Source organism: Scedosporium apiospermum (genome assembly GCF_000732125.1).
Source record: "Scedosporium apiospermum strain IHEM 14462 chromosome Unknown SEQ_SAPIO_0066, whole genome shotgun sequence".
Lineage (NCBI taxonomy): Eukaryota > Fungi > Ascomycota > Sordariomycetes > Microascales > Microascaceae > Scedosporium > Scedosporium apiospermum.
Window position 1 is genome coordinate 686,771 of NW_015971767.1, and position 23,923 is coordinate 710,693.

Genomic DNA, 23,923 nt, shown 5'->3' on the forward strand with positions numbered 1-23,923 from the left:
TCCTACTCCTTTTAATTCCACTCTGCTACTCGTCTGGCCACGAACTGGATGTGAACATATGGGGTGGTTGATGAGTCGGGGCCATTAGTGAACCTAGACTCGGCCGAGAACAAACGTGAGCTCCGACCCGATATTCCCGTATTTCTCGTCCTGATCTGCCAAGACGCTATGGCCGTCGGCTGAGGTTTTAGCACCCACGTGCTCTCTAATCGCCTTCTTAGTTGGCTCCGCTTTGCAATCTGTTGTTGGCCGCATTTACTTCATGGGCTGGCTAGACAGACCGCTCAGCCGTGTTGCTCAGTCCAGAAAATGGGCAGAGTCATAAGGGAATTGCTAAGAATAGGATAGCATAATCTAATTGCTTGACAATGAATAGATGGAGCTGAGCTGCAATTGTGAGATATGGATGGGAATAAAAATAGCTGGGAAAAAGCTGATCATCGAGCCTCCTTCCATGGCGTCAAAAGGCCACCTACTTCTCTGATATAGTGCATAATGTAGCTCCCAGCGACGTGATTTTGCAATGATTCTCACAGCAGATCCCGTGGCAGGAAAGTCTTCGCGCACATTCACCTCTAAGCCATGCCTGTCGTTGCTTTCCTAGTGCGTGTACAAACTGCAGGTTCCGAAAGGTAATTTAGAAGCTTCTTAACAAGGTCTTTCTCCTTTCCTTCCACCCAACGGGTTTTCAGTTCAACTAGTGTTCTACATCGCGGCATCAGACCTCAGTAGAAGTAGCCGAGATACAGTGACCTTATGTTTGTGGATTTTAGTGGTGTAGTGACCCTTTTCCTTGTCTCTTCCGTTGTACCATGTTTAGGCGCCTCTTCGAATATCCAACTTCGAAAATCCTTCCATGAGAGACGGGATATTGATGGGGTGACATGTACGCAGAGTTGAATGTCTAATCCGGCGCTGAGGAGTAGAATTAAGAAGGTGGGGAGACTCGTAAGGGTGAAAGGATTTCCCGAATTCATGCACCAGCGAATCGTCTCTTAGTAGCTCTTAATACTCGACCCGTTTTGTGTTTCGGACGCCGCGCCTGTATGGCTTCATGCGGTCCTAACTCGGATCTATCTACTGGATGGGGATGGTTGTTATAACTTCAAGTTATCACCAGCTGCCATCCTGGGGTGACCCACGATCCTACTGTTTGAAGGATGCCTCCCATAAGCCGTATTACTGGATTCCGTGTAGCTACGCACAGCTTGTATTTGTAATATCACAGTGGTGGGAAGAAAATGGTAGAGGGTCTCCAGTGATTACAGGTATCGTTCTGGGGGAAGATCATCCCAGGAATCCAAGATAAAGCAGTTCCCATTTCCCACCTCGACAACCCTTGGTCTCACTAGCCCAGCACGGGCCTCCGGAGGCGTGGACTTCGCTTCCTCCTCGATCCCCCCAGTCGAGAGTACGCTGGGTATCATTCGTGCGGAGAAGCTTCATAAGGAGACCACTGTATTGGAGCTCCGAGTGGTGAGACAGGATCGAATGCTTCACACCCCCGACCTTGCGATATAGGGTGAGCCCCCCCTTGACTCCAAAGGTATTCTGTTTCCCTGCTGCGCGACTCTCCTTTAGTCCGTGAAGCATAGCAAGTTTCTGCGTCGGCGGCGACGCGTTCAGGAACGTGTCCAGCGGACCACCATCCAGTTGAGTTCCGTGCGGCGAGCTGAGGATAGTTTCGTGGATTTCCTCGCCATTTTGATCAAGATCCTGGCTGATGTGGGTCTAGACGAGGACCAAGCAAAAGTTGAGCTCTGCTTGTCCCGCTGCTAAGCGAAAGGTACTAAGCCAAACTGGTAAGGGATCTCCAGGGTGAAGGTCTGGCGTGCGCCACGACTTGGTCCGTGGAGGGAGATCTCGAATCCTTCTGATGGTGGTGAAATGGCTCCATCGTTGGGCCAGCTTTGCGGCTTCTGGTGTTGCAATTACCGGGATGGCCTTATTGAACAGCCAGAGAGTGGCCTCGTGGGTGTGGTCGAGGTAGTGAAACCCGAGAAGGATGGCATCCATGCCCCCATCGTACTCCACTTCTTGCGCTCCCTCGGACTTTGCGGAGTAACGTGAAATATGTCTAGTGAAGTCTTGCAAACAACTGGATACGGTCGTTTCGATCAGGCCTATGACAGCTTCTATGTGATGCGCCTGAGATAGTGCGGGCGCCACACTCAATGAAATGGATAGAAACCAGTTAGAAAGAAGACTAGCAGGCCCCGCTAGCCAGGGTTCAAAAACGACGTGATAGAATGCTTTGGCGTCCCTCCGTCGCTCCTCTTCGGGGCGCGGAAAGGACATGAGCCACGAATTGTCTCCATTGAGCGATGTGAAGATGGGCCTGAGCTCCTTCCAGGAACCAAGGTGATCTTGGATAGCTCGCTGAAATGATGCCCAATTCATGATGGTGATTTCGTACTGAAACTACAATAATGGGGGATGAAGTTGATGGGAGGCGGGGAGACTTTCTTCCAAGCTGACGGGCTGACGCGAAATCCACAACAAGGATCGCGACCAATTCAACATGCACGTGGGAGAATTTGGAGAATTCTGTGCGGGGTAGGACTGGGAGGGCGAATTTGACAATAGGGGAACTGCGGAAACCTCCCGAGCTCACTGCGTTCACGAACAGCTTGACTATAGTCTCACTCATCGCGGTGAGAGTGGCCAACATTCAACAGTACTGCATTTCATTGTAGAAAAATCCCTGCCGCCACCGAATTCGCTGTGAGTCGTACAGTATGCTGGAGAATTCCGAGGATATCGACTGTGGAAAGATCAGGCTTCATCGTCCGACGGTTCCCATGTCTATAGGACCATTTCCTCGCGATCTCGCGTTTTTTTTCGCCTCAAAACGTGAAATGTGGGAAATACTTGCACATTCCTGGCCTTGTGGACATACGCGGAATGGCAAATTCTATGGATGCTGGACAATTCATCCAAGCCCGAGACTCGTGACTCGGACTGGGGCATATGCCCATCACCATCTGTTCCCCATGATTGCTAACGCATAGAAGCGAGGAATGCATGAAACTAGAAATCCGGGGCCGCACCCCAAAGAAGTTGGGGAAATGAAGGATGTGGGTAGTCTCATATGCTGTGATTAACCTTACGAAGTAGCCCCGTGGAGAAATCGAGACAAATCCCCAGGCTCACCTCGCTTCGGCGGCGGATCGGGTTCCACACACCGGTCCACATCTCCACGGCCTCCACGTCTCCACGTCAGCAAAATACCTTCCCATCTGGAAGTTAGTAATGGAATGAGCGAAATTGGGCTGCTGGCAACGCGGGTTCGGGCTTCGCCGGACGTGATTACTGTGGATGCGGAGGTGGAGCACGATTTGACTCGGAGCTGCTCCGGCGATTGGATGCGGGGGAAGTTACCCCGTAAGGGAGGTGACAAACCTGGGGGACAGCTCGACGGGCGAAAGAAGTGGACACCAGAACCACAAAACACGCGACGAGAAGCCGGAGAGCGACCGTGAGGCTGGTGACTCTCGTGAGTCAGAGAAAATCCTTCCACGGGAGATTCGGGTCGGGCCTTGTCAGGCTGCGAAGATGAGGCAACCCCGAGATTATCCCAAAAGGCATACGACGTATCCCGGATTGGCTCCGAGAGCTTTCTTTTCCTGACCCCATCTTTTTGTCGCCTGATGGTGGTGTCGATCGAGACCGCGGGGGAACGATGCATGTCAGTCTACCACCCCCGCACTTCGAATAAGCACTACGAAGAACCGGATCGTTCTAATTCCTGTCTAGATCAAGCCCTCGCTTTTCACATTTCCGGACCCGAAACGAAATACTTCGTAAACACTATAAACAGGACGGCGTGGTATGTTGTTGTTGTTGCTCCTCGACGCTAGTACGAAGTATAGTGGATAACCCCCACTATTCAAAAGAGGCAGGTCGTTAGCGATGCTGTGAAGGAACCCTGTAAGGCTCTTACCTCGGCACTCGACGTTCTAGAATGCCACTAGAACGTGGGTGGCAATGCACTGCAGGCTGTAGGCCGGAGAGAAAAAAAATCTGCATGCACTTGGCACGAATAAGGCAGTTCAAAGCGCCGGTGTGTTCAAGAGCCCCACCGCTAACCTGATCAATTGATGGTCCCCTCAATGCCTTCCCCGTACTTGTCGTCCTAAACGCTGGTGATGGAAGATTGCCAGGCTTTCAGCTGGAGACTAGACACATTACGTGGAACTTTAACGTAATGTTAATTAGAGTGTGGAGAGAGTTTGGGCGAATACTTCGTGTTCCCCGGACCCGTATGGAGGTATGGAGTGCTAGGCGTGGAGCATGAGGAATTGAGGATCAAAGAAATGGCATCGTCGGTGGAGACAGTGGAGCGGGTTTGAAACTATAGGATCTGATCTGCAGGACAAAAGATCTTTCCCACAGTGGAGTCTTGACGTAAAAGTTACTGGATCCGGACCCTAACTTGGAAGACAAGAAAACGCCCCCCATCGAGCATCTCGCCATCCGTGCCTGAAGCATCCCAAGGCACTGGTCCCATCTTGGAAGGTGTCTGTTTTCTAGTGCGGGATTCCTTACCGACTCGGGAACTGCAACAACTGCAACCACACGGTATCGTAAGGCGGATAGGGCGATATGCTTCTGAGAACATTGTGTATGATTTGTTCTACGGTCCCACGGTCCCACGGCCCTAAACTACGCATGCTATTGATAGTACCAGCGCCCTCCCAGCGCGCCCTCCCAGCGCCCGCACGCGTTCGGTGCGGCTCCACGGGTATCCCGGCACCACCAACGCCAGTGGGTCGGCCTCTCTCGCCTCGCTCGACACTACAATTCTAGTGCCTTTGCTCCGGCCAAGCCGGCTGGCGCCGGCTTTCCCCCAGGAAATTGGGAAATTTTTTACCCCCCCCCCCCGAGGTTCTGGGGATGTTGGGGCCGCCCCCTCTGCATGAAGTTACCTTACTCCCCTCCCCCCCCAATGTCTAGACTGCCGTGGAATTGACTTCGATTAGACGAAGGACCATTTAAATAAGATGTCGCCCCGTCTTCAATCGTGTCCCCGGACTATCAATCAGGTCCAAGCCTATCCGACTTTCCTTAGATCCACAAGGCCACAATCACGGGATCAATACAACACAGACGTCATGACTGCTCCTACACATATTACCGAGCCCGACCAGGAGAAGGGCATGTCCAAGAGCCAGCCTCCCCAAATGTCCGACATTGAGGACGCCCCTCCTGCGTTCGACAATACACAAGTTCTTGAGGATGATGAGGAAGCCGAATGGATTGATTACAAGACATTGACGTGGTGGTACGTTCATATCGGCTGAGCCGCATTCCCGCTCACGGTGTGGTTGCAATTGCGCCTTTGTCTGTGTCTGTGTGTCGAGGTTTCTAATTAGTGTTGGTCTCTAGGCAGGGTGGTATCGTCCTAATTGCCGAAACCGTCTCCCTTGGTATCCTGTCCCTACCCTCCGTCCTCGCTACAGTCGGCCTCGTTCCCGGAATCATCTTGATCCTTGTCATGGGATGTCTGTCGACCTACTCTGGTGTTGTCCTTGCCGAATTCCGAAAGCAGTATCCGTTCGTTCGCAACTTTGGTGATGCCGTCGAAGTCATTGGAAGGTCCGTCGGGATGGGCCCGCTGTTCCAGGAGATTTTCGGTTGGGCCCAGGTCATCTTCCAGGTTTTCGTCATGGGTAGCCATCTTTTGACGTGGACCATTTGCCTCAACACTCTCACCAACAGCTCGACGTGTACCATTGTCTGGGCCGTCGTGGGATTGGGTGTTTTCTGGGTCTGCAATCTTCCTAGGACGCTCAAGTATACCAGTTACATGTCCATGGCCTGTGAGTCTACATTCACTGTCATGAAGAGAGAGTAGGGAAACATACTGACCATTGAGAAGCTTGCCTTTCTATCACAACTGCTGTGCTCATTACCGTTGTCGACGTTGCTGTGCAGCGTCCCATCGGCAGCGGCAGCATCCACGTCGCGAACGAGCTTGGATTCACCAGCGCTTTCCTTGCCGTCACTAATATTGCCATTGCTTTCTGTAAGGGAGCCCCAATGACCTCATTTTATACATCTACATATGACCTCTAACACTTTCCTCATCCAGCGAGTCACTCTTGCTTCTTCGCCGTTATTGCCGAGTTCAAGAACCCCGACGACTTCCCCAAGGCTCTCGCCTTCCTCCAGATCGCCGATACCACTCTTTACCTCCTCGCCGCCATCGTCATCTATGTCTTCGTCGGCCCGGGCGTTCCTTCTCCCGCTCTTTCCGCTGCTGGATCTCCTATCGTCCGAAAGGTCATTTGGGGCATTGCCATTCCGAGTACGTCTCACATTTTCTCTCCTCGCTAACCTTCATTCGGTGACTCTTGAACTAACAATTGATTTTCTTTACAAATAGCCATCGTAATTGCTGGTGTCATTTACGGTCACGTCGCCGCCTCCTACATCTTCTCCCGAATCTTCAAGAACAGCAAGCACCTGGTCCGCAGGACCAAGCTCTCCACCCTTGTCTGGTTCGGCGTCACCTTCGCCACCTGGGCCATCTCCATGATCATCGCCGAATCCATCCCCGTCTTCAACAGTCTCCTCGGCCTCGTCGCCGCCCTCTTCGTCAGCTGGTTCTCCTACGGTCTCCCTGGAATCTTCTGGCTCTGGATGCACTGGGGCAACTGGTTCACCGACGGCAAGCAGATCGCCCGCTTCGTCGGCAACGCTACGCTTGTAGTTTTCGGTGGCATGCTTTGCGTCCTTGGCTTGTGGTCCTCGATTGAGGCTATTGCTGAGGGAGGATCCTCGAAGCCCTGGACTTGCGCCAGCAACGCCGCGGTATAAGGCGTTTTCACCTTGAGGTACTTGACGTACCCATACATAATATTTACCAACAACTAGAACATAGATATGGCTAGGACATAGATGTACTAGAGTATATAGAACATGTAGAGTAGATTTTATTCTTTTGAATTTATTTAGCCTGTTTAGCGATTGTCGAATCTGCTTTGTGTCTCCGACTTGCCTTGACCTCTCGGTATATCTCCCTCCATAAATACGATTGGTTCGGACATCGCTCCCCTTTCGCACTAGATTGAAGAATTTTCGGCCAGATTTTGATTTGTGGAGGCTCGCCATGTCCATTCGGTCTAAATGTGGATCTGAAAATGGCCTCCTGAATACGAATTTGAATATTTGTGCGCTTCGATTGGGCTGGCTCGATCTGAGCCTGGAAGGTGGAGTTAGTCTAGTAAACTAACATCTGAAGTCAATGGACGTTAGACTTTGTGTGACTGCTTCGCCACGTCCGTCGTGTCGTAATGCGACATTGACTGGTGGAAATATCGTCGCCCCAAATAGCCGTAAAGAGCAAGGGGAAAAAATGCTTTCAACAAAATACCCCCAAACTCCCTCACGAGCCAAAACTTGACGGGGGAAATACCACTCAGGAGGCTCTTCATCGCTCTTCATCGCAACATGACCATTGGAATCGCTCTTCTCGGCGCTGGCATCTTTGCGAGGACGGGTATGTAATATGATTGATAAATCAATTGAAGTATCGCCTCTTCTCGCTTGCGCCGGCATTGACAATGAGTAGAACACGTCCCCGCAATCGAAGCCTGCGACCTACTCGAGTTCAAAGCCGTCTACTCCCGATCCCAAAAGTCCGCAGATGCCCTCGCTTCGAGCATCGAGAGCAAGCCCGACTCGTACTTTGACGACCCCGCTAACACGGATAAGAATCTTGACGCCCTCCTTGCCCGCGACGACATTCAAGCCGTCGTCATTGCGCTGCCTATCCCCAGCCAACCCGCCGTGATCAAGAAGGCCATCACCGCGGGGAAGCACGTTCTCAGCGAGAAGCCCATCGCCAAAGATACCGCGACGGCGAAAGACCTGCTCAACTGGTACGGAAGTCTCTCGTCGCCTCCCATCTGGGCCGTGGGAGAAAACTGGAGGTTCCTTCAGACGGTGGTGTATGCGGCGGAGCAGCTTAAGGAGATTGGTGGCGATGTAGTGACGTTTAGCTTTTCCATGTACAAGCTCGTTAGAGATGATGATAAGTACTATAACACTGAGTGTAAGTGCTTGGTGTGTGGAGCGAAAAGGGACGACGAGTTGGTCGCATCACAATGATGATGGTACTAATAAATCCATCCCCAGGGCGCAAAATTCCTGAGTACCAAGGCGGATTTCTCCTCGACGGTGGTGTCCATTTCGTTGCCGGCATCCGCCACTTCCTTGCCGCTGTTGGCCAGGAAATCAAGCATCTCTCAGCCCACACCGCGCTAATCCAAGCGAAGCTTCCCCCCGTCGACACAGTCCATGGCCTCCTCACGACGACAAGTGGCCGCAGCGGCACTTTCATCGTGTCCTTTGGTTCTGAGTTCAAGTCGGGTTTCACCATCGAGCTAGTCACGACCAACGGTGCCGTGAGGCTTACGCCCGGCGTGGTGAATGTCACGAGGAAGGCGGGGGATGGTGAAAGGGTAGAGGAGACGAAGACGTTTGAGTTTGATTCTGGCGTGAAGGCCGAGGTTGCGGCCTTTGCGCAGAGCATTAACGCTGGAAAGGTGGATGCTAGGCAGACGGCCAGTGAGGCACTGAAGGATCTTGAGATCTTGCAGGCGCTCTTGGAGTCTGGCGAGGATTCCGGTGCTATTAAGAGCTTCTAAATCCGACCGAGGTTGGAGGAGCTCTTAAAAGTCGCCGCCTGCGACTACGAAGGTAAGAGTCCCAGCATGGATTGCCTGAGACCCCAGATCCCGCTCTTAAACCAATGATACCTTCTGCGTCTCCGTTTTTAGCGAATACACTGAAATTCCCGAACATTCATCTTAGGCCCACCTGATTTTTGGTAAATTTATGTTCTTGTTTAAGTTCAGGCTGCTACTTAGCTGAGCATCGAATCACAAACAACGTCATCAACTAGAGTGATTGGGCGAGTGTGCCCTACAGAAACTACTCTCTCGCGTCTTGTTCTCCAGTTTGGTATGTATGCGATTTCATATTGAGCCTAGCCACGGATAGAACGGAGCCAGTAGTGACCTTGAGTGCGTATCAGGATAGGAGCCGCAAACTTGAAGAGGCTGTCAATAACCTCACCATAAGAGCCCAAGTCTTTCTGTTCTGTTGCACCTTGCCACAACCGTCCAAAAGCTCACCAAGAACAATTCTAGTTTGGCTGCTAGCGGGAAATAAAACATATTGACACATGCTGAGTTGGAAATAGAGCGTATCACAAAATATGCCAATCTTCTTCTCTCCTTCTTTGCAAGGCAAGCTGGGGGCTTCCTCGTACTGGGTCTAGTGTCGGTCCTGCCCAACTTAATCAGGACATATCGGCGTGCGGCATTCGAAATGTCCGCCCCGCCACAGCAGTTTCCAAACCCGGCCTCGGCCGAATCTTGAAGAATGCCGCGGCAGTACTCATTCTGGAGAGAATAGTCGATAGGTCAGCAGTGTATTATAGAGGGAGCGGACAGGATTTGGGCCTGGGCCGGAAATGAAATTAAAAAAGAATTTGTGGCATATAGTGATGCCTAAAGCGCCGCCGTTAGGGGAGCAGCAGCGCTGAGTATCAGGAAAAGATCTGGTCCCGTTTCCGCCTAAGCAGGTACAGTCAACAGTATACTGTTGACGAGCTATAAGGAAGCCGGTGCCAGGGCTCCGGGGACTGGCCGTCACGGTAGCCGCGAAGGAGATGGTGAGAACAAGGATGAGGTGCATAGTGCTATGTTCTGGAAATTGGCTATACAACTAGGATAGATTGTGAGCGAGGCCGCAGTGAGTGGAAAGTTGTGATGATTGTCTCGAATATGAGGAGAACAACTTGATGGCTACGACGGTAAAACTAGGAAATGTAGGCCTCTTTATACTTTTACATAAAACTTAGACTTATCTTCAAGAATAATCTTATTCTAGAGAGGATTTAGTTTCGGCTTGAGTGGAATCTTTGTTCCAGCTGGATCCTTACTCCGGCATGGGGCTGGTCTTTCCTTGTTACTTATAAGTGATCAGATGGACAGGGAGTGGTACCGTAATTTCTCTGATTGGAGGTGAGGTTTTCTTTGGTACCAATTCTATAGCAGGCCGCTTATGAACGGCCGAATTATTACAATGTTATCTCATGGGTAACCAACGTCTAGGCTCTGGCCGAAACTTGATGGCGTCCGTCTTTGCGGCTCACCTCAGTTTACGATCCGACTTCCTACCTGGCATACGCTGACCTCAGCTGACGATCAGGCCTGGGGTTGTACAGGGGACGGGCGATGATATCGACTGATCGATGTTGGGCGGGGGTCTAACTCGAGATATGCGAGCGTCGGATCGGGAGAGCATGGTATCGACTCTTGCTGCATTTTCCCGCGCTGTATCAAGTGAAGAACAAAGTCGAGGTGCCAGAGAGATGGCGGCGTTCTCGTTGACGTTTCTCGGCCCAAGAGTGTGTATGCAGACATCATCAGCGAGAGCAATCAGGGTCAGGGATAGGTTTAACGGCGCTCTGGCCATATCCCCGTTGACGTAACATTCTCTTTCCTTGAACGCTGTATTGCCTCTTATTCTAACACGTTCTAAATCCCGTGGCCAAGAGGATAAACGTCGAGGTTCCTATTACTATCTTGTTTTCTAGAATCTTACGCTAGGGGTTTCAACCCCTTTGCCGTTCGTCGTTTTGACGGCGAGATTCCCGTGGCGGACTGCCTACACACTTGACACCAAACATACCGTGACTCTGCCGTGAAACGTCTTGGTATGGAAAAGGGGACACTGAACCTGAATAGCACTAGTACATCGAGATCCATAACCCCGTCCTCAAACACAGCGCCCTATCTGTGAATTGCCGCCAATTGGCCTCCAGGTTGGCCCTTGCGGTTCTCGTCAGACGGAAACGACATGATTTGCGCCATCTCGCAGACAGGCGAGAAGAAGGCGCTCTTGGACCTTTGCGTCGCTAACCCTCCGGAGCTTAGGCCTGGGTGAAATAGAATGATGGCCGCAGCATGGTCGGCGTCATGATAGAAGAGAAATGGAGAGCATGCGGATGTTTGACCCACAAGGTGCTAGACGTGGTAGGGGGAGATGCTTATTCCTGAAGATAAGAGATCAAATGCGATTCGAGACAGAGAAGTACGCTGATTCCGAAAGCCCTTGCATGGTGCAGCCGCTAGAAAAGTCAAGAGGGATAGTCCAAGAAGTCGACACAAGGGAGAGTTCCTCATCCCTCAACCATATTACAAGCTCATCAGCGAAGCACAATCTCCTCTAAAGAGAGGTCAGAGTCCCCACCAACATAAGTTGCAAACACAGTATCAGCAGTCCAGCCGTAGACATCCGATGCTCCAACTAGGAAATAATTCGCCACATCAGCCTCTCTGACAACAAGTAGGCGATTACAGCCAGGCACCATGCAAACAATGTCTCCAAGACGGCAACGATAAGGCCCGATTCCCATATCCCCCTTGTTTGTTGCGAAAAAGGCTCTACGACTGCAACATCTCAATAGGAACAGGTGAAAAGACTTCAGATTCTCCCCCCACAGCTCGACACCCATGGTCCACGGTCGCTCCTCTTGGAATCGAACATTCCACATCTTAGAAAATTCCGATTCTACATCTCCAGTGAACAGACGTTGTACATCTCTTTCGATTTCATCAAAGACGAATCCCGCCTTGCTATCCATATCTGTGTGAGGTGAAATAGATTCCTGCCCGGTCATCCAACAAACTAACTGGAGAAGTCGGTTCAAATCGGGGTTAGACTCGAGTAGACTTTCTAGACCCTGGGCTTCACTGTTGTTTTGTCCCTGTAGCATCCTTGGCAAGAGTGAGATAAAAGCGAGAAAGCCCACCGCAAGCGGAATCAAATGCCATTCTTCCCACGCCACCAAATGATGTCCATCGACGAGAGATCTTAAGAAAGCTTGGAGAATGGGTATACCGTTACGGCAAGGTTCATGAATCTCTGTCAGAGCAATTTGTAGCCAATGGGCCATTGTTGCAATCGAGTCGTCTCCGTTGAATGAGGCGGCAGTTATCTTACCAAGTCGAAGACAATGAGTTGCTAAAAGGGTGCGATCGGGCGAGATGGAGACAGACATTTGGCTTGATGCTTCCGATAGTTGAAAGCCACTCATTTTTTGATGGCCGAGGCGCCAGTCTGGTACCCAGGAAGGTAGCTGAGCAGGGTGTTCTTTGGCGTCTTGTGAAGCGTCGGTACCAATTCCGGCACACTCAAGCAGACTAAGGCTGTTGGTATGATTTATGTAGAGGAGGGAGAAATCGGTATATACAGTTGACCAATGCTGTGTGTAATCCGGCGAGAGGTTATGCCTCCACTCATCGCTGCACATGCTGAGCAGGGCGTAAATCTTGTCGCGTGCATCCGTCGCTTCGAAATGCCTGACACTGACTAGAAGATTCGGCAGACTGAGTTGGTCGTTCCTTGCTTGATAAGATCCTCGATATTCCTCGAACGGTGTTAGCTTCCGACTATCGCAAGTAGATTCCATATAAATCGAAGGCTGTCCGAACAGGCGGGGGCTCCTGGACAAAACGGCGAGTCTACGGTCGGCTTTGGTTGCTAAAGCTATCCGATCAAAAGAGATGGCCGTGCTTCCGAGCCAGAAAAACACGGCCGGACTGACGACGAACTCCTGAAGGACCCACACCCTCGTCCACCAAGGCTTCTCGAAAACCTTATGGAAGGCTTTCACGCTTTTCTCGTCTAGCGTGTTTGGCAGGGTCCCTATCAAGACTGCATATTCTTCTACGGCTCCCCTTTCTTGGATCTCAGCCCACTCCTCGATGAACGCACGTGTGCGCTCCCCTTCGTCAAACCCAATCCCAAGCCAAACAACGGTAGACGCTGAGTGGCGGTAGATTTCCGCCATGAAAGAAACTTGATGGCTTCGTTCCGAAAGATCATGTTGATTAATGCAGATTGCATCGGCCCAAATCCGCCAAGGCCCATGCGTGCCCGACATAGCTAGGTCCGCCCATCCACCGGCCCCAACCGATCGAAGAGCAGACTCTAGGTTCTTGGTGATTTGAGTCGTCACCGAGTTTACGAGGGCCGGGACGGTGTCGTTTGGATCGCCCCAAAAGTAAGAGACGGCAATGTAGGGCGGGGCATCGGCGAGGAGAAACTGCGCGAGAGATATTCGAACTGGCTGGGTCGGGTCGGCGAGGGAATCTCGGTCCACTTCCAGGAGACGGATCTCGTGGACATTGTTGCGGAGGGAGGAGTATATCGGTGGAGACGTCATTATTTATCTGCTTAAGATGAATTGATTGTCTGGAGGGGTGACGCACCCTTGTTTAAAGGAAGAAAGCCAGCCTTGCCATTCTCGGAGTCGTTCCTCGATGTTGGTGCCCAACGTACCGTGTGTGTTTATCATAATACACACCGTGTTAGTTTGCCCGTGGAGACTACTATCATCACAGTACTTCGTACAGTCACAGTACAGAAACGACGACCCCCTGCCACACCGTCATGATAACCGCCCCGTCAGTCACGTTCAAGTTGGCACAAGCTGAGTCCAGAAATGAGGTGCAGAATATTCGGAGACATACTGGTGGGAATAGTCTGAGTCCCGCCATGGAACATAATTATCACTAGCTTCATCCACGCACTACGACTAAGTATTGCCGGAGACTTTGTGAAATTGATCTCTTAGGTTCTTGAAGGCAGCGCAATGTCTAATTCTGTTGTGTTCCGTAGATGTATGAAGTAGTTCTCGGCTACTAAAGGTTGATCGTATTGTGTAGTCAGTCGCTGCACGCCTACGACTACAGCGGTAAAACTGGGAGGTGTATGCCTCTATACTTATACACAAAACCCAGGTTTATCTTCAATAACAATCCTGTTATAGAGGGGATTTGATTTTGGCTCGGGGTTTGGAATCTTTGTTCTGGAGAGATCCTTATTTATGCGTATGGATGGTAGTTCCTTGTTACGTATGGTAAGTGGCCAGATGTATCGAGTAATTTCCTTAGTTCAAGACGAGACTTCTTTAGTATCACTTCTATATCACACCGGTTTGGAAAGTCCGTGTTATTGTAATGCTATCTCATGGCTTAAATCCAACAAGCGTCTAGGTCGTGATGGCATCCGCCTCTGCAGCTTACGGTGCGACCGAGACCCCCTGCCCAACATCGATCGGCCGACAGCACCACCAGTCTCGAGCACAATGTAATAGATAAAATACTCCATGTTAACAATCTATTCAAAGCCTCAAATACCGGGCCTCAACTGCTGTACAGTTTTGATGCTAGGCCTGGTCGCCAGCTGAGGTCAGCGTATGCCAGGTCGAGATATCCGAGCGTCGGATCGGGAGAGCATGGCGTCGATCCTTGCTGCATTTTCCGTGCCGAATTAAGCAAAGGATGGATTCAAGCTCCCAGAGATAGATGGAGGCGTTCTCGTTCACGTGCCCTGGCCCAAGCGGGTGTCAGTAGATGACATTCGCTTCTCTCAAACACTATCTGCTTCTCACTCTAATACTCCCACTGCTGTTCGGCGTTTAACGGAGAGATTACGGGAGCGGACTGTCCACACACTCCTAGGTAGCGAACTTGCCATGGCTTGACCTCAAACCTAGCACAGATCCCTCATCCTTCATGTCCCGATGCAGCCTCCAGCCACGAAACCGGGATGATATATATCATCCTACCTACCAGACAGATAGCTTCTACATTCCTCTCCAAGCCTCCAGCCTTAGGTCCTCCAGCAACTGACTCCACGATATTAAGATTAACGAAAGATATCAATTATACAGAGTCCATAGTAATACACTAATAGTACATCATTTCCTGTAGTTCCCCACTCATGGAGCTAAGGGTAATTATTATGCTCCACGGAGGAACTCGAATTATCCCCCTCTGTATATCTCCTGGTGTTCTCTACCTCATCTCTGTACTCAGCGTGTGCCACCTGGAACGGCGTGTGGCTGGCGGGGCGGCTCTCATGAGGGCGTGATAGGGTCGTCGTCGTTTCTGCGCTGTGACGATAGTAGTCTCCGAGAGTAGAATTAGATCTTCCGTGGCTATTCTGAGGGCGGCCTAAGAGGATGCTCGCCGGATCGATGATCGGCAAGTTCCGTGGCACTTGACCAAGAGAGTAGGGAAAGCTTCTTTGTCGGATAATCGGGGTATAAGGGGCTGACCCGTGGTTGGGTCCCCCGGTAAGGTTGGTTCGGCCGTTGTAGGGGCTTTGCGGACTGGTTATTCGGGACGGGAGCGTAGCACCACTCAGCTTCGAATCCATGCTCTCGTCTATGCTGCCCATTATGATCTTGTAGAAATCTCCACCGCTGGGCTCGGTATCGATCATGTCACTGCCATGTGAGGTTAGCGCCGTCAAGTCTTAGGGCTCCAAGTCGCTCACATGTAACCGGCTCTGGCAAAATCCTCATCCAGCTGCTGAAGTAGGCTCGTTGCGGCTGCGTCCGATCCAAACTGGACAAATTGGACAGATATAGGGCGTTCCGTTCTGAGCGCTTCCCTTCTAGCTTCCAGAGAAAGCTGCCCGATTGTGTTTGGCGGCTGATACCATTGTTCCAAGCTTTTCAGCTCGTATTGAAAGAAGTCGAAGACTCTTGTATGCGACGAGCCCTGCCATATGCCATCTGTAAGAACAATGATCGTTTTCTTTTTAGCATGTAGCCCATGTCCGCACACATCGATGGCGTATTTGTTCATGAGTTGCTTCAGCATCGGTACGATGTCCGTTTTGTGGGCTCTTTGACTTGATGGACAGGCCTTTTCCATAGCTCTCACAAAGTCATTCACTTCTTCATTACGACGCGGTGGGACTACCTCGGCGATGGGATCGGTGAAGTAGAGTTCCATGCCGTCATCATCGTACTTCAGTAATCTCCAAGTCAGAGCTCGGAGGAGTTTGCAGGCTTCCGGCCAATGCGGTTCCATAGTTATGCCGTTATCCACCAGGAAGAGCTGCAAAGCCATGGTCTGTTAGCGGCGTTGTCCAGTGAAAACAGGGGTCTCGGGCGTCGCTGGAAGAAAACCTACAATGTCACGACCTTTGAAACAATACTCTATCGGGTCAAGCGGCATCTTGCCTCTCACGGATACCTCCTTTTTCCTCAGGTTCTTGCGAAGGTTTAGTAGGCTTTTCGTCCGGCCCAAGTCCCGACCCATTCCAATTTTTTCCAATTCCGCCTGGGCCTGGTGCAGATTTTGGACCGGGATGTTTGGCGAGAAAACATGGCCGTCAAGAGGGAGTCTTTCCTGGCCGTTGGTGACGATGGCCAGGGTTGGCTTTGTCGTATCGGTCGTCGTCTGCGACATCGCGTCTCTCAACCCAACGCTTGTGATTCTGGCATCTGGCGGGTCGGTGTACACCGTCCGCAGGGGCTGAATCTCGCCCGCGACTTGTCTCGGAGACATTGGCCTAGGATGAAGGCGCTGAGCTGTAGGCTTGACCGGGATAGAATGAAGCTTCTCCTCTGAGGTTCCAACGCGGGGGTCATTCTTCGCATCGAGGTCTAAGCCCGCAGGTTGATCTTCAATTGAACCATTTGCTCGACCCGGGAGCGAACTGCGGCGTCGCGGCAGAACCTCCGCTTCCATGTCAATATCTTGTAGGAAACGGCGGACAAGACGGAAATCAGCGGGCGGGAGAACAGCTTCGCTAAGGATCCGTTTGAACCTGTCTCTGATTCGAATCGCGTCTGATCTCTTATCTTCTGGAAGAAGCATCTCCTCATCTACCATGTCCAGGACCTTGTCGGTCAAAACATCCGAATGCCCGCGTATCGACCGAAGAAATGCGTGCCACTCTGTAACTGCTGGTAATACTCTTGTTCCGTCGTGGAATGCATCCCCAGCAGTTGGCGTGCAGTCCGTAAGTGCCTTGATCTCACGGGCGCGTAGTTTACTATAGGTTCGCAGGCCCTGCACGCCATGCGTAACGTACGTAGCCGCCACCGATAGGACACAACCCAACGACCATACATCGCTTGTCTGTAGAATTCTTGTTCTCACGCCGTCCGAGTTCTTTGTATCGAAGTAGGCTGCCTTTTCCGGGGCGGCTTCACATCGTATCATCATATTAGTCCTTAAATTCAACCCCACTCCTTAAATTCAACCCCACTTCAAGTTGCTGTCAGCTGCGCCGGATCACTCACCAAACGTTCTGGTCCCACCTCGAGCAATAGTTCGAGGAGGGTGGCTTCGGGCATCTGTCGTGGTTTCTCTCTTGATGCGAGACTCTCCTGGATCGGCAAGTTTGTATTTACTATTGAAGTAGAGGATATTTTCGGGCTTGATATCTCCATGCCATCTATTCAATACACTTTGTTAGACGGGGCAGGGAATGAAGGGTAACACAAGGGTAGGAACAAACCCATGATACACAGTTCCATCAATTTTAAACGTATGAATGCTCACTAGTGCTTCGGATATGTGGACGAGCTCCTCCCAGAACCTTTTGATTTCGTCTGGCAGAGTTGGTGGGAGTTCGTCTATCATGGCCTCGTTGAAGTCGCCGGTCGCGAGTTCAAGCAAGATACAGGGGGAAGGACTGGGCAAAGTCTGGGGAGGCATTTCCGCAGCCTGGGCAATGCATTCATACCAGCCGATGTACTGCACAATCCCGTCCAACCCCCTAAGGGCTTTGAGTGCGACCCGCTCCTTTTCGAAGGCTTCACTCCTATCTGGCGGGAATTGTTTGAGACAGAAGCGGTAAACCTCATGTCACTGTCAGTAAGAAGTCGGGCAGACGGAAGAAGAAAAGAGAAGGATATAAAATAAACGGCCACAGACGGAGATCGGCACAGTAGTGTGGCCCTACCACTCGGGCCTCAAGAGAAAACTTACAGTCTCTTCCCCAGATTCCCCAGAGGGCATCGTTAAAAATCGCGATCGTTTAGCATCTTTAAGCTTGTTCGCCAGTTGTTCTCCCACAAAATCTTCGGGAACTTCAATCATCCACAAGGCTGAGCCATTTGCGGACGGTCTGTCCTGTGGCGTAATCGGCATTTTTTCGTAGAATGGCAGGACCTGTCTTCCGACATCTCTTCGCTCCAAGTTTAGTTCTAGCCTAACGGGGCACCATCGGTATTGCTTGGCCAGGAAGTCGTTCGTAAATTTCGCCCAGGCGTCTGCGGTGAAGTTGCACCTCTGGGGTCCAGTCGCTGATGCGTCCCCAATCTTCCCGCATAACGTAGCCCTATCCAATGGCAGTGCTCGATCGTCGATTCCGTTATGGAGAAAGTGTGGCGTGAGCTCGGGGCGATCGAGTTCTACGAGAAGGAAGAAGAGCGAAGTGCATCGGGAGAGCTTTTCTTCGCTCACGTCAGGCGGCTCCGCAGTCAACCTAAAGAAGGACGACTTCCAGAGACGATCAAAATCGGACTTGAAGTTGAGAGATTCGGAGTCGGACAGAGACGCTGAGCGCGAAGTCTCAAGTGTCCTCTTCAATTTCCTAATGAGGATGAAGGGTCTTCCACAGACTGCCTTACGAGTGAATTTGTCGAGGACTGCTAAAAACTCTTTTCTGGCTCGGTCATACTGATTCTTACAGACCTCAAGATGGCGGTCTGTGCCATCTGACCGAAAAGAGTCGAGCGTAGTGGAACGTCGGATTGAAGGATCGGAGATCATGACGAAGAGCCGCTGCACTATTACTGCATTCTCAATAGAACTTGACTTGGGAGAGAACGTACATACATTGCAGGTTCTTAGATAGCATCGATCGAGGGAGACCTAAAATACCCCTAATATGGTGGCCTTTTACTCCGGGCTCATCCGCAATGCCATAGTGTTCAGCAAAAAGAAAGGAGAAGGGGGCAGCAGGCTCTGGGACCGTCGAGAAGCGCCCCCCTTTGGGAGCGACGGCGCCTGGCCGCATCGTGTTGTGCGCTATCACCAAGCGGCCAAAACTAGACCAGGCTACGTTAGGACTAATGGCCACGACTTCTTGATTTATCCATTTCCTTTTTAATTTCTGCGTCGATGTGGGAGCGGAAGTGGCACAATAAGAATGGTGGCGGTGGCCGAGTGAGAAGCCCATCACCCAACAACGTTGATGGAGGGTGACATCGAATCCCGTCTAATATCGGTACACACCGTGCTAGCGATTGGGCACCATCCATTGCAGGTGTCGCCTTAAGCCCACCACCTCGCTGGGGTGATGGTGGTTCGCGAACCCGGGAGAGGAAACCGCGCACACAACAGTATATAGCTCCCCCGGTGTTCTAGCGTGGCACCCACCAAATGCTCAAGGGTTTCGTCAATAGTTTTTCCACTTTCCTGGGAGCCCCGCTGGTAGCGATCTAATCTCTACACTGCACTGCCCTTTTCGCCTCGCTCGCTCCGTACACTTTCAGCTCCGAATCTGCCCTGCCCTTCTAATCATGTCAGGAGCCGGAGCCCAAGCCCGCTTTGGAGCCGGCAGGGCTCGGCGTCGCTGGACGGACGATATCATACCCGAGTCATCTGCTAAGGCACAAGAAGATGACCCAACGCCTGGGAGCCTCTTACGTGCATCCACAACCTACTCGAAAGTTCACGATGGCTTCAAGATGCAGATTTCAGCCTACGGACTTCCTTGGGAAAAACTGAGGGATTATTTGAGGAAGCATGTCGAGAACTGCGAGATTCCAGAGAAGCTGGTGAGTGCCAATACCCCCCCCCCCCCCCCTTTTTTGCCCCCCCTTTTCTCTCTTTCAAGTTTCAACCACCATTGCTCGGTACGAGTGCATCATTGATGTCTCAGTCTGTACCCTACATCGTACAATTCTAATTTTGGGAAAGGCCCCCGAGTCCGATCTATTTTCCGTTCCCGTGCCTCGAAAACTGAAACAGGTAAGTGGACATATATATTCTTCCACATTCGAGTTAGCCCCGCCCTCATGGCTGTTACATTCTTCAGAGCGAGCTTGACGATATTTATCGGATGCGTGACGTGTCGCGCAAAGAAGAGCAGCGGATCAAGGATCGACCCGAGAAACTTCCCCAGCCCGCTCCGCTGCCATCGTACTCAGATAGTGAATAGAATACGAAGTTTTTAATTAATACTGTGCTTAAGAAGGCTCTGGTATACCTGTATGTAGGCATCCTTGTGCAGGGTGGCTTGCATTTGAGCGGCTCGCCCCAGCCACTGAGAGATCGCGAAATGGCCAACCGGTGTGATAGACTGGTCAATAATATTGATCCACTTTCTGAAAGCCTGCGCATGAGGGTCTGTCTGTCTGCAGCTGACCACGGTCATGGCCAATGGAGGGATTCAAAGTCGGAGGTGGTCGGCAAGGTTAAGACAAGCTGAACAAAACGGCCTTGGCACTTGCGCACTCCTGCACCTGCACAATCAAGTTGGGGCTTCCTGAGGGATAGCCTGGCGAAGAAGATTCATCTCCAACCGAGTGCAGGTTCTCCTCGGCTGATTATCGCCTCACCATTCGATTACACGACATTGGTCCTTTCACGCATCCCAGTGATATTGCAGGGCTCTCAATGTGTAAGTGTAAAGGCCGATCAACTGCTCACTTGCACGAACATTTTGACGGATAGGATGCTATTGCGATTTGGACTTAAAACCCAGTGTTTTATCCAAACAATCGATTACACCACCAACACGCTCAACATTCCGAACCAAGACAGGCCGTATTCACACAAGCTGGTGAGGATTTTCCCATCAGGGCCATCCCCAAAATGCCCGCAGCAATGACGCCTATCCCAAAGGGGTTTGTGAGATCTATGGATGAGTTCCACAACTACCCTTTAAACTTAGTTGAGCGGAACAGATGGGGTGACCACTTCCTTCGATCCAGCTGCGAGAGACTGGAGGACCGGGAGAAGAGCTTGAAGCTGTTCGTAGACGAAGCGAAACTTCAAGTACCGATCCTTGAAGTGAACCACCAAGGCTTCGTCTCGCATAGAAATTTACGGTCTGATGCAGAAGTTGAGGAATTTTTCCAGGCCGACCATAGCCTTGATGAGAGCGGCTGTACGTCACCCACAGGAGAGTGCCGTGAGGATCCCGCATATCGAGCTGTGTAAGTCGGTCCCTAACCCATATCCCCGGCTCACAGGGAAATAGAACCAATTTTGACATGCGCACAGGTATTTACTCTCTGCGAGTTCCATTCGGCCCCTGGAGATTACACCAGAATCGCTGAAGTGGCTACTGACTTACTTCCAAGTCATGCCCGGCTTTCTCGATTTTCTCTATATCTTTGGCAACCCCACGGGGATGGACCCAGAACTCAAGTTTAGTGGTTTTCGCACCCATTCGGTGTTGTCGGGTCCTCACAAAGGGCTCGCAATCGACGCAATGAACCGCTCTGGCCTGCGGTACCAGATGTGCTATACTTTGAAGGGTATTGAACGTAAAGACGATGGCAAGGAAGCCGGAGCCGGCAGGATGTGGAAAATCCGCCATGGAGCGTTCCACCACCAATTTGATGTCGTCAAGGGCACGCAGCTCTGGATTCTAGGAGACCAGAAATTAACATTATGGAACCTGGGGAGCGGGCAACTGCATGGGGAAAGAAAATACCCAAAGCATTTCTCGACGTTCGCGCAACGTTTTAAGACGAGCCTGGATATGCATCTCAGCTATTGCCAGTGGGCGGCATTGGATTGGAGATGGTACATCTGCTCTTCAGAGGATAGAGCACATCAGTTGGTGAGCAAATTACTTGTGTGCTCCCTTTAGAGCGTTCTTTTTTTTAACATAGGAGCCCAGACAATTCCGTTCTTGGATGGTGATATCACCAGTGAGGCCTCGGTCGGTCCCCAAACACTAGTAGCCGTTCAGGCGGAAGAAGAGGCGGTGAATCAGATTATCATGGTGCTAGAAGCGAATACAGACATCGTGCAGAAGCTCCGGGACTTCTACCACGACCTCCTAAAAGGCGGTCGCTTTCCTATCGATGACACAGAAAAAAGTGAATGCGACGACACTGTGAAGGGATTCACAGCTCAGCTGGACGAGATCATATACGACCTCAATACGCAGATCGCACGAGCAAGGGTCCTTTCCAAGCTGATCACGGACAGGAAAAACATCGTAAGCTTAATACTCGTCACCTTAACTAAGCGATGCAAATAGTGCTTGACGCTAGTAGTGTTATGGCACGCGTCGGCGTACTAACTAAGTGAACCACCTCGTAGCTCATCCAACATCTCCAGACACAAGCCGCTGCGCGACAAGAGAACTCTGCTCAGAGCATGGAAGGCTTAGCCGAAAAGAGTGCTCGTGAAGCAATCGCGGTTCGAATAATTGCTGTGATAACACTGTTATTCCTGCCTGCAACTTTCATTGCCGTAAGACAAAACCATCAATGATCCTCCCTTTAAAGCAATTTCGTAATGAATTGGCGACGTTATTCTAACTCGACTCGACATACAAAGACGGTCTTCAGCACAGATATGGTCAAGTACCAGATCGAAGTAGACGACCCAAATGCGCCGCCAGAGAGGAGATCGAAGCTGGCTATCGAGAGATTTTTTCAGGTATCTATCCCGTTGATGGTTTTCACGTTTGCCATGGCAGCTCTGTGGTACCAATACGAGAAGCGCCGTCGAAGGACGAGCGGACGTTCCAAGCAACTTGTTTGAAAAGGGGACGTCGAGGCGTCCCAGTGTAACTCAGCAATTATGCGTGGAATGACTTGGCTTGGGCTAAAATTGAAAGGAGTCTTCCCATCTGTCCTATGGTCACCAGAGCAGCGTTGACCAGAGAATGCATTGTGAGGTGAAGGACTTGAGCACACGGATAATGCTTAGACTAGGCAATAGCCAAGTTTGGGTTATCTCCCTGTCTCTCTGTGCACAGTGAGCAAAGACCCAATGCCAAATGGCATATATATGGTCAAGATTGAGGGAAGTTCAGTGTCGTTCATGCGGCTGTACTCTTCAAAACAACGAGCCTTTCAAGAGCTGGTGCGGCCCCGCGGCTTTGCTAGGCGTAGTTCTAGTTCCAATCCCATAATATTGTTCAATTCTAATCCATATGTAATCTCATTATTCCATGTTCTTCATTCCATCTTCTACTTCAATCCCAGTCTGCGGCCAACAAATACCTACAGCAACCAACCAACAGCAGCGAACAGAAACGCGGGCCTGCACAGTCGACAACAATTGTTACCTACCGGATACCGAGGTATGGAACTTTCCAATAATGGCCTTGTAGCAAAAGTAAGTCGGCGGTAAGCACTCGCAAAGAAATCCGCCAGAGGAGAGCTAGTTTAGTGTCGTGCAGAAGCACATGGAGAGAGATTCCAAATTCGGGTCCCTTCGTATCTTTGTATTTCCCGCCAATGATAGCGCACTCTCGCCCGCCATGTTGATTGGCTGATTTTCTTGATTAGTTGATTCTCGGTAATGGTCTGCGGGGAAGGAACGACCCACGCACCTCGTGCCATGCAGCCATGTCCCAAACGGTCCAAACCCACGAAACCCACGTGTTTGTACCTCTGTCAATCCATCAACTACCGTGGAGAAGATGTGGGACACGAGTAGCTCCCGGCTTGGCTCGGCCGCCATTTGACATGTCGGGCTAACGAAGCAGTTCTGCGCGGAGGACCTTGGTTCCCCGCGTCAACGATGCAAGCAACGATCAACGAGGCCAAGGGCCCTGGACTTCTATCCAACATCAATCTCCGGGTTTAATGATTAAGACCGAGTCATGTCACGCAAACTCTGAACGCATTCCAGTCAGACTTCGAAGGCACCCTTCGGAGGAATTTGAATGCCACGACGAGGAAGCTGCACTGAAAAGGAAGGTGGAACAAGGCCAACCCCACATTGTGAGGCCACCTGCATCCGGCAGTCCGACAATCTGACCGGAGTCCCTCCTTGACCGGGTTCTCCCCAGTTTTTCCTTTGGCCTTTACTGGGGGCGCATTCAGTTTCCCTCGCCAGCCGCCGAAAAACAATGGAGCTTATCGAGGAAATGTCAATGGAAGTGGCGAAGC

At 51.1% G+C, this 23,923-nt stretch overlaps 7 protein-coding genes across 7 annotated transcripts; 4 read left to right on the forward strand and 3 right to left on the reverse strand.

The window, feature by feature from the left end:
* Window positions 1–1,287: 1,287 nt before the first annotated feature.
* On the reverse strand, window positions 1,288–2,400 carry SAPIO_CDS1623 (uncharacterized protein; the record flags this gene model as incomplete). Its single annotated transcript, XM_016784850.1, has 2 exons — window positions 1,288–1,731; window positions 1,936–2,400. 2 exons carry the CDS (start codon window positions 2,398–2,400, stop codon window positions 1,288–1,290), a joined length of 909 nt encoding a protein of 302 aa, XP_016645607.1.
* Window positions 2,401–5,114: 2,714 nt separating this feature from the next.
* Window positions 5,115–6,822, forward strand: SAPIO_CDS1624 (Aromatic and neutral aliphatic amino acid permease; the record flags this gene model as incomplete). The annotated part of the gene is made up of 5 exons (XM_016784851.1): window positions 5,115–5,284; window positions 5,389–5,822; window positions 5,882–6,028; window positions 6,095–6,310; window positions 6,389–6,822. The coding sequence occupies 5 exons, from the start codon at window positions 5,115–5,117 to the stop codon at window positions 6,820–6,822; spliced, it is 1,401 nt and encodes a 466-aa protein (XP_016645608.1).
* Window positions 6,823–7,455: 633 nt separating this feature from the next.
* On the forward strand, window positions 7,456–8,654 carry SAPIO_CDS1625 (Oxidoreductase-like protein; the record flags this gene model as incomplete). Its single annotated transcript, XM_016784852.1, has 3 exons — window positions 7,456–7,504; window positions 7,577–8,059; window positions 8,143–8,654. 3 exons carry the CDS (start codon window positions 7,456–7,458, stop codon window positions 8,652–8,654), a joined length of 1,044 nt encoding a protein of 347 aa, XP_016645609.1.
* Window positions 8,655–12,390: 3,736 nt separating this feature from the next.
* SAPIO_CDS1626 (uncharacterized protein) lies at window positions 12,391–13,246 on the reverse strand (the record flags this gene model as incomplete). The annotated part of the gene is made up of 2 exons (XM_016784853.1): window positions 12,391–12,448; window positions 12,531–13,246. 2 exons carry the CDS (start codon window positions 13,244–13,246, stop codon window positions 12,391–12,393), a joined length of 774 nt encoding a protein of 257 aa, XP_016645610.1.
* A 1,568-nt stretch (window positions 13,247–14,814) lies between these two features.
* Window positions 14,815–18,852, reverse strand: SAPIO_CDS1627 (uncharacterized protein; the record flags this gene model as incomplete). The annotated part of the gene is made up of 7 exons (XM_016784854.1): window positions 14,815–15,316; window positions 15,367–15,935; window positions 16,011–17,032; window positions 17,129–17,283; window positions 17,347–17,690; window positions 17,820–18,391; window positions 18,672–18,852. The coding sequence occupies 7 exons, from the start codon at window positions 18,850–18,852 to the stop codon at window positions 14,815–14,817; spliced, it is 3,345 nt and encodes a 1,114-aa protein (XP_016645611.1).
* A 505-nt stretch (window positions 18,853–19,357) lies between these two features.
* On the forward strand, window positions 19,358–19,998 carry SAPIO_CDS1628 (uncharacterized protein; the record flags this gene model as incomplete). The annotated part of the gene is made up of 3 exons (XM_016784855.1): window positions 19,358–19,615; window positions 19,758–19,808; window positions 19,876–19,998. The coding sequence occupies 3 exons, from the start codon at window positions 19,358–19,360 to the stop codon at window positions 19,996–19,998; spliced, it is 432 nt and encodes a 143-aa protein (XP_016645612.1).
* A 656-nt stretch (window positions 19,999–20,654) lies between these two features.
* On the forward strand, window positions 20,655–22,565 carry SAPIO_CDS1629 (uncharacterized protein; the record flags this gene model as incomplete). Its single annotated transcript, XM_016784856.1, has 6 exons — window positions 20,655–20,686; window positions 20,774–20,998; window positions 21,066–21,630; window positions 21,691–22,014; window positions 22,119–22,217; window positions 22,359–22,565. The coding sequence occupies 6 exons, from the start codon at window positions 20,655–20,657 to the stop codon at window positions 22,563–22,565; spliced, it is 1,452 nt and encodes a 483-aa protein (XP_016645613.1).
* Between the last annotated feature and the right edge of the window lie 1,358 nt (window positions 22,566–23,923).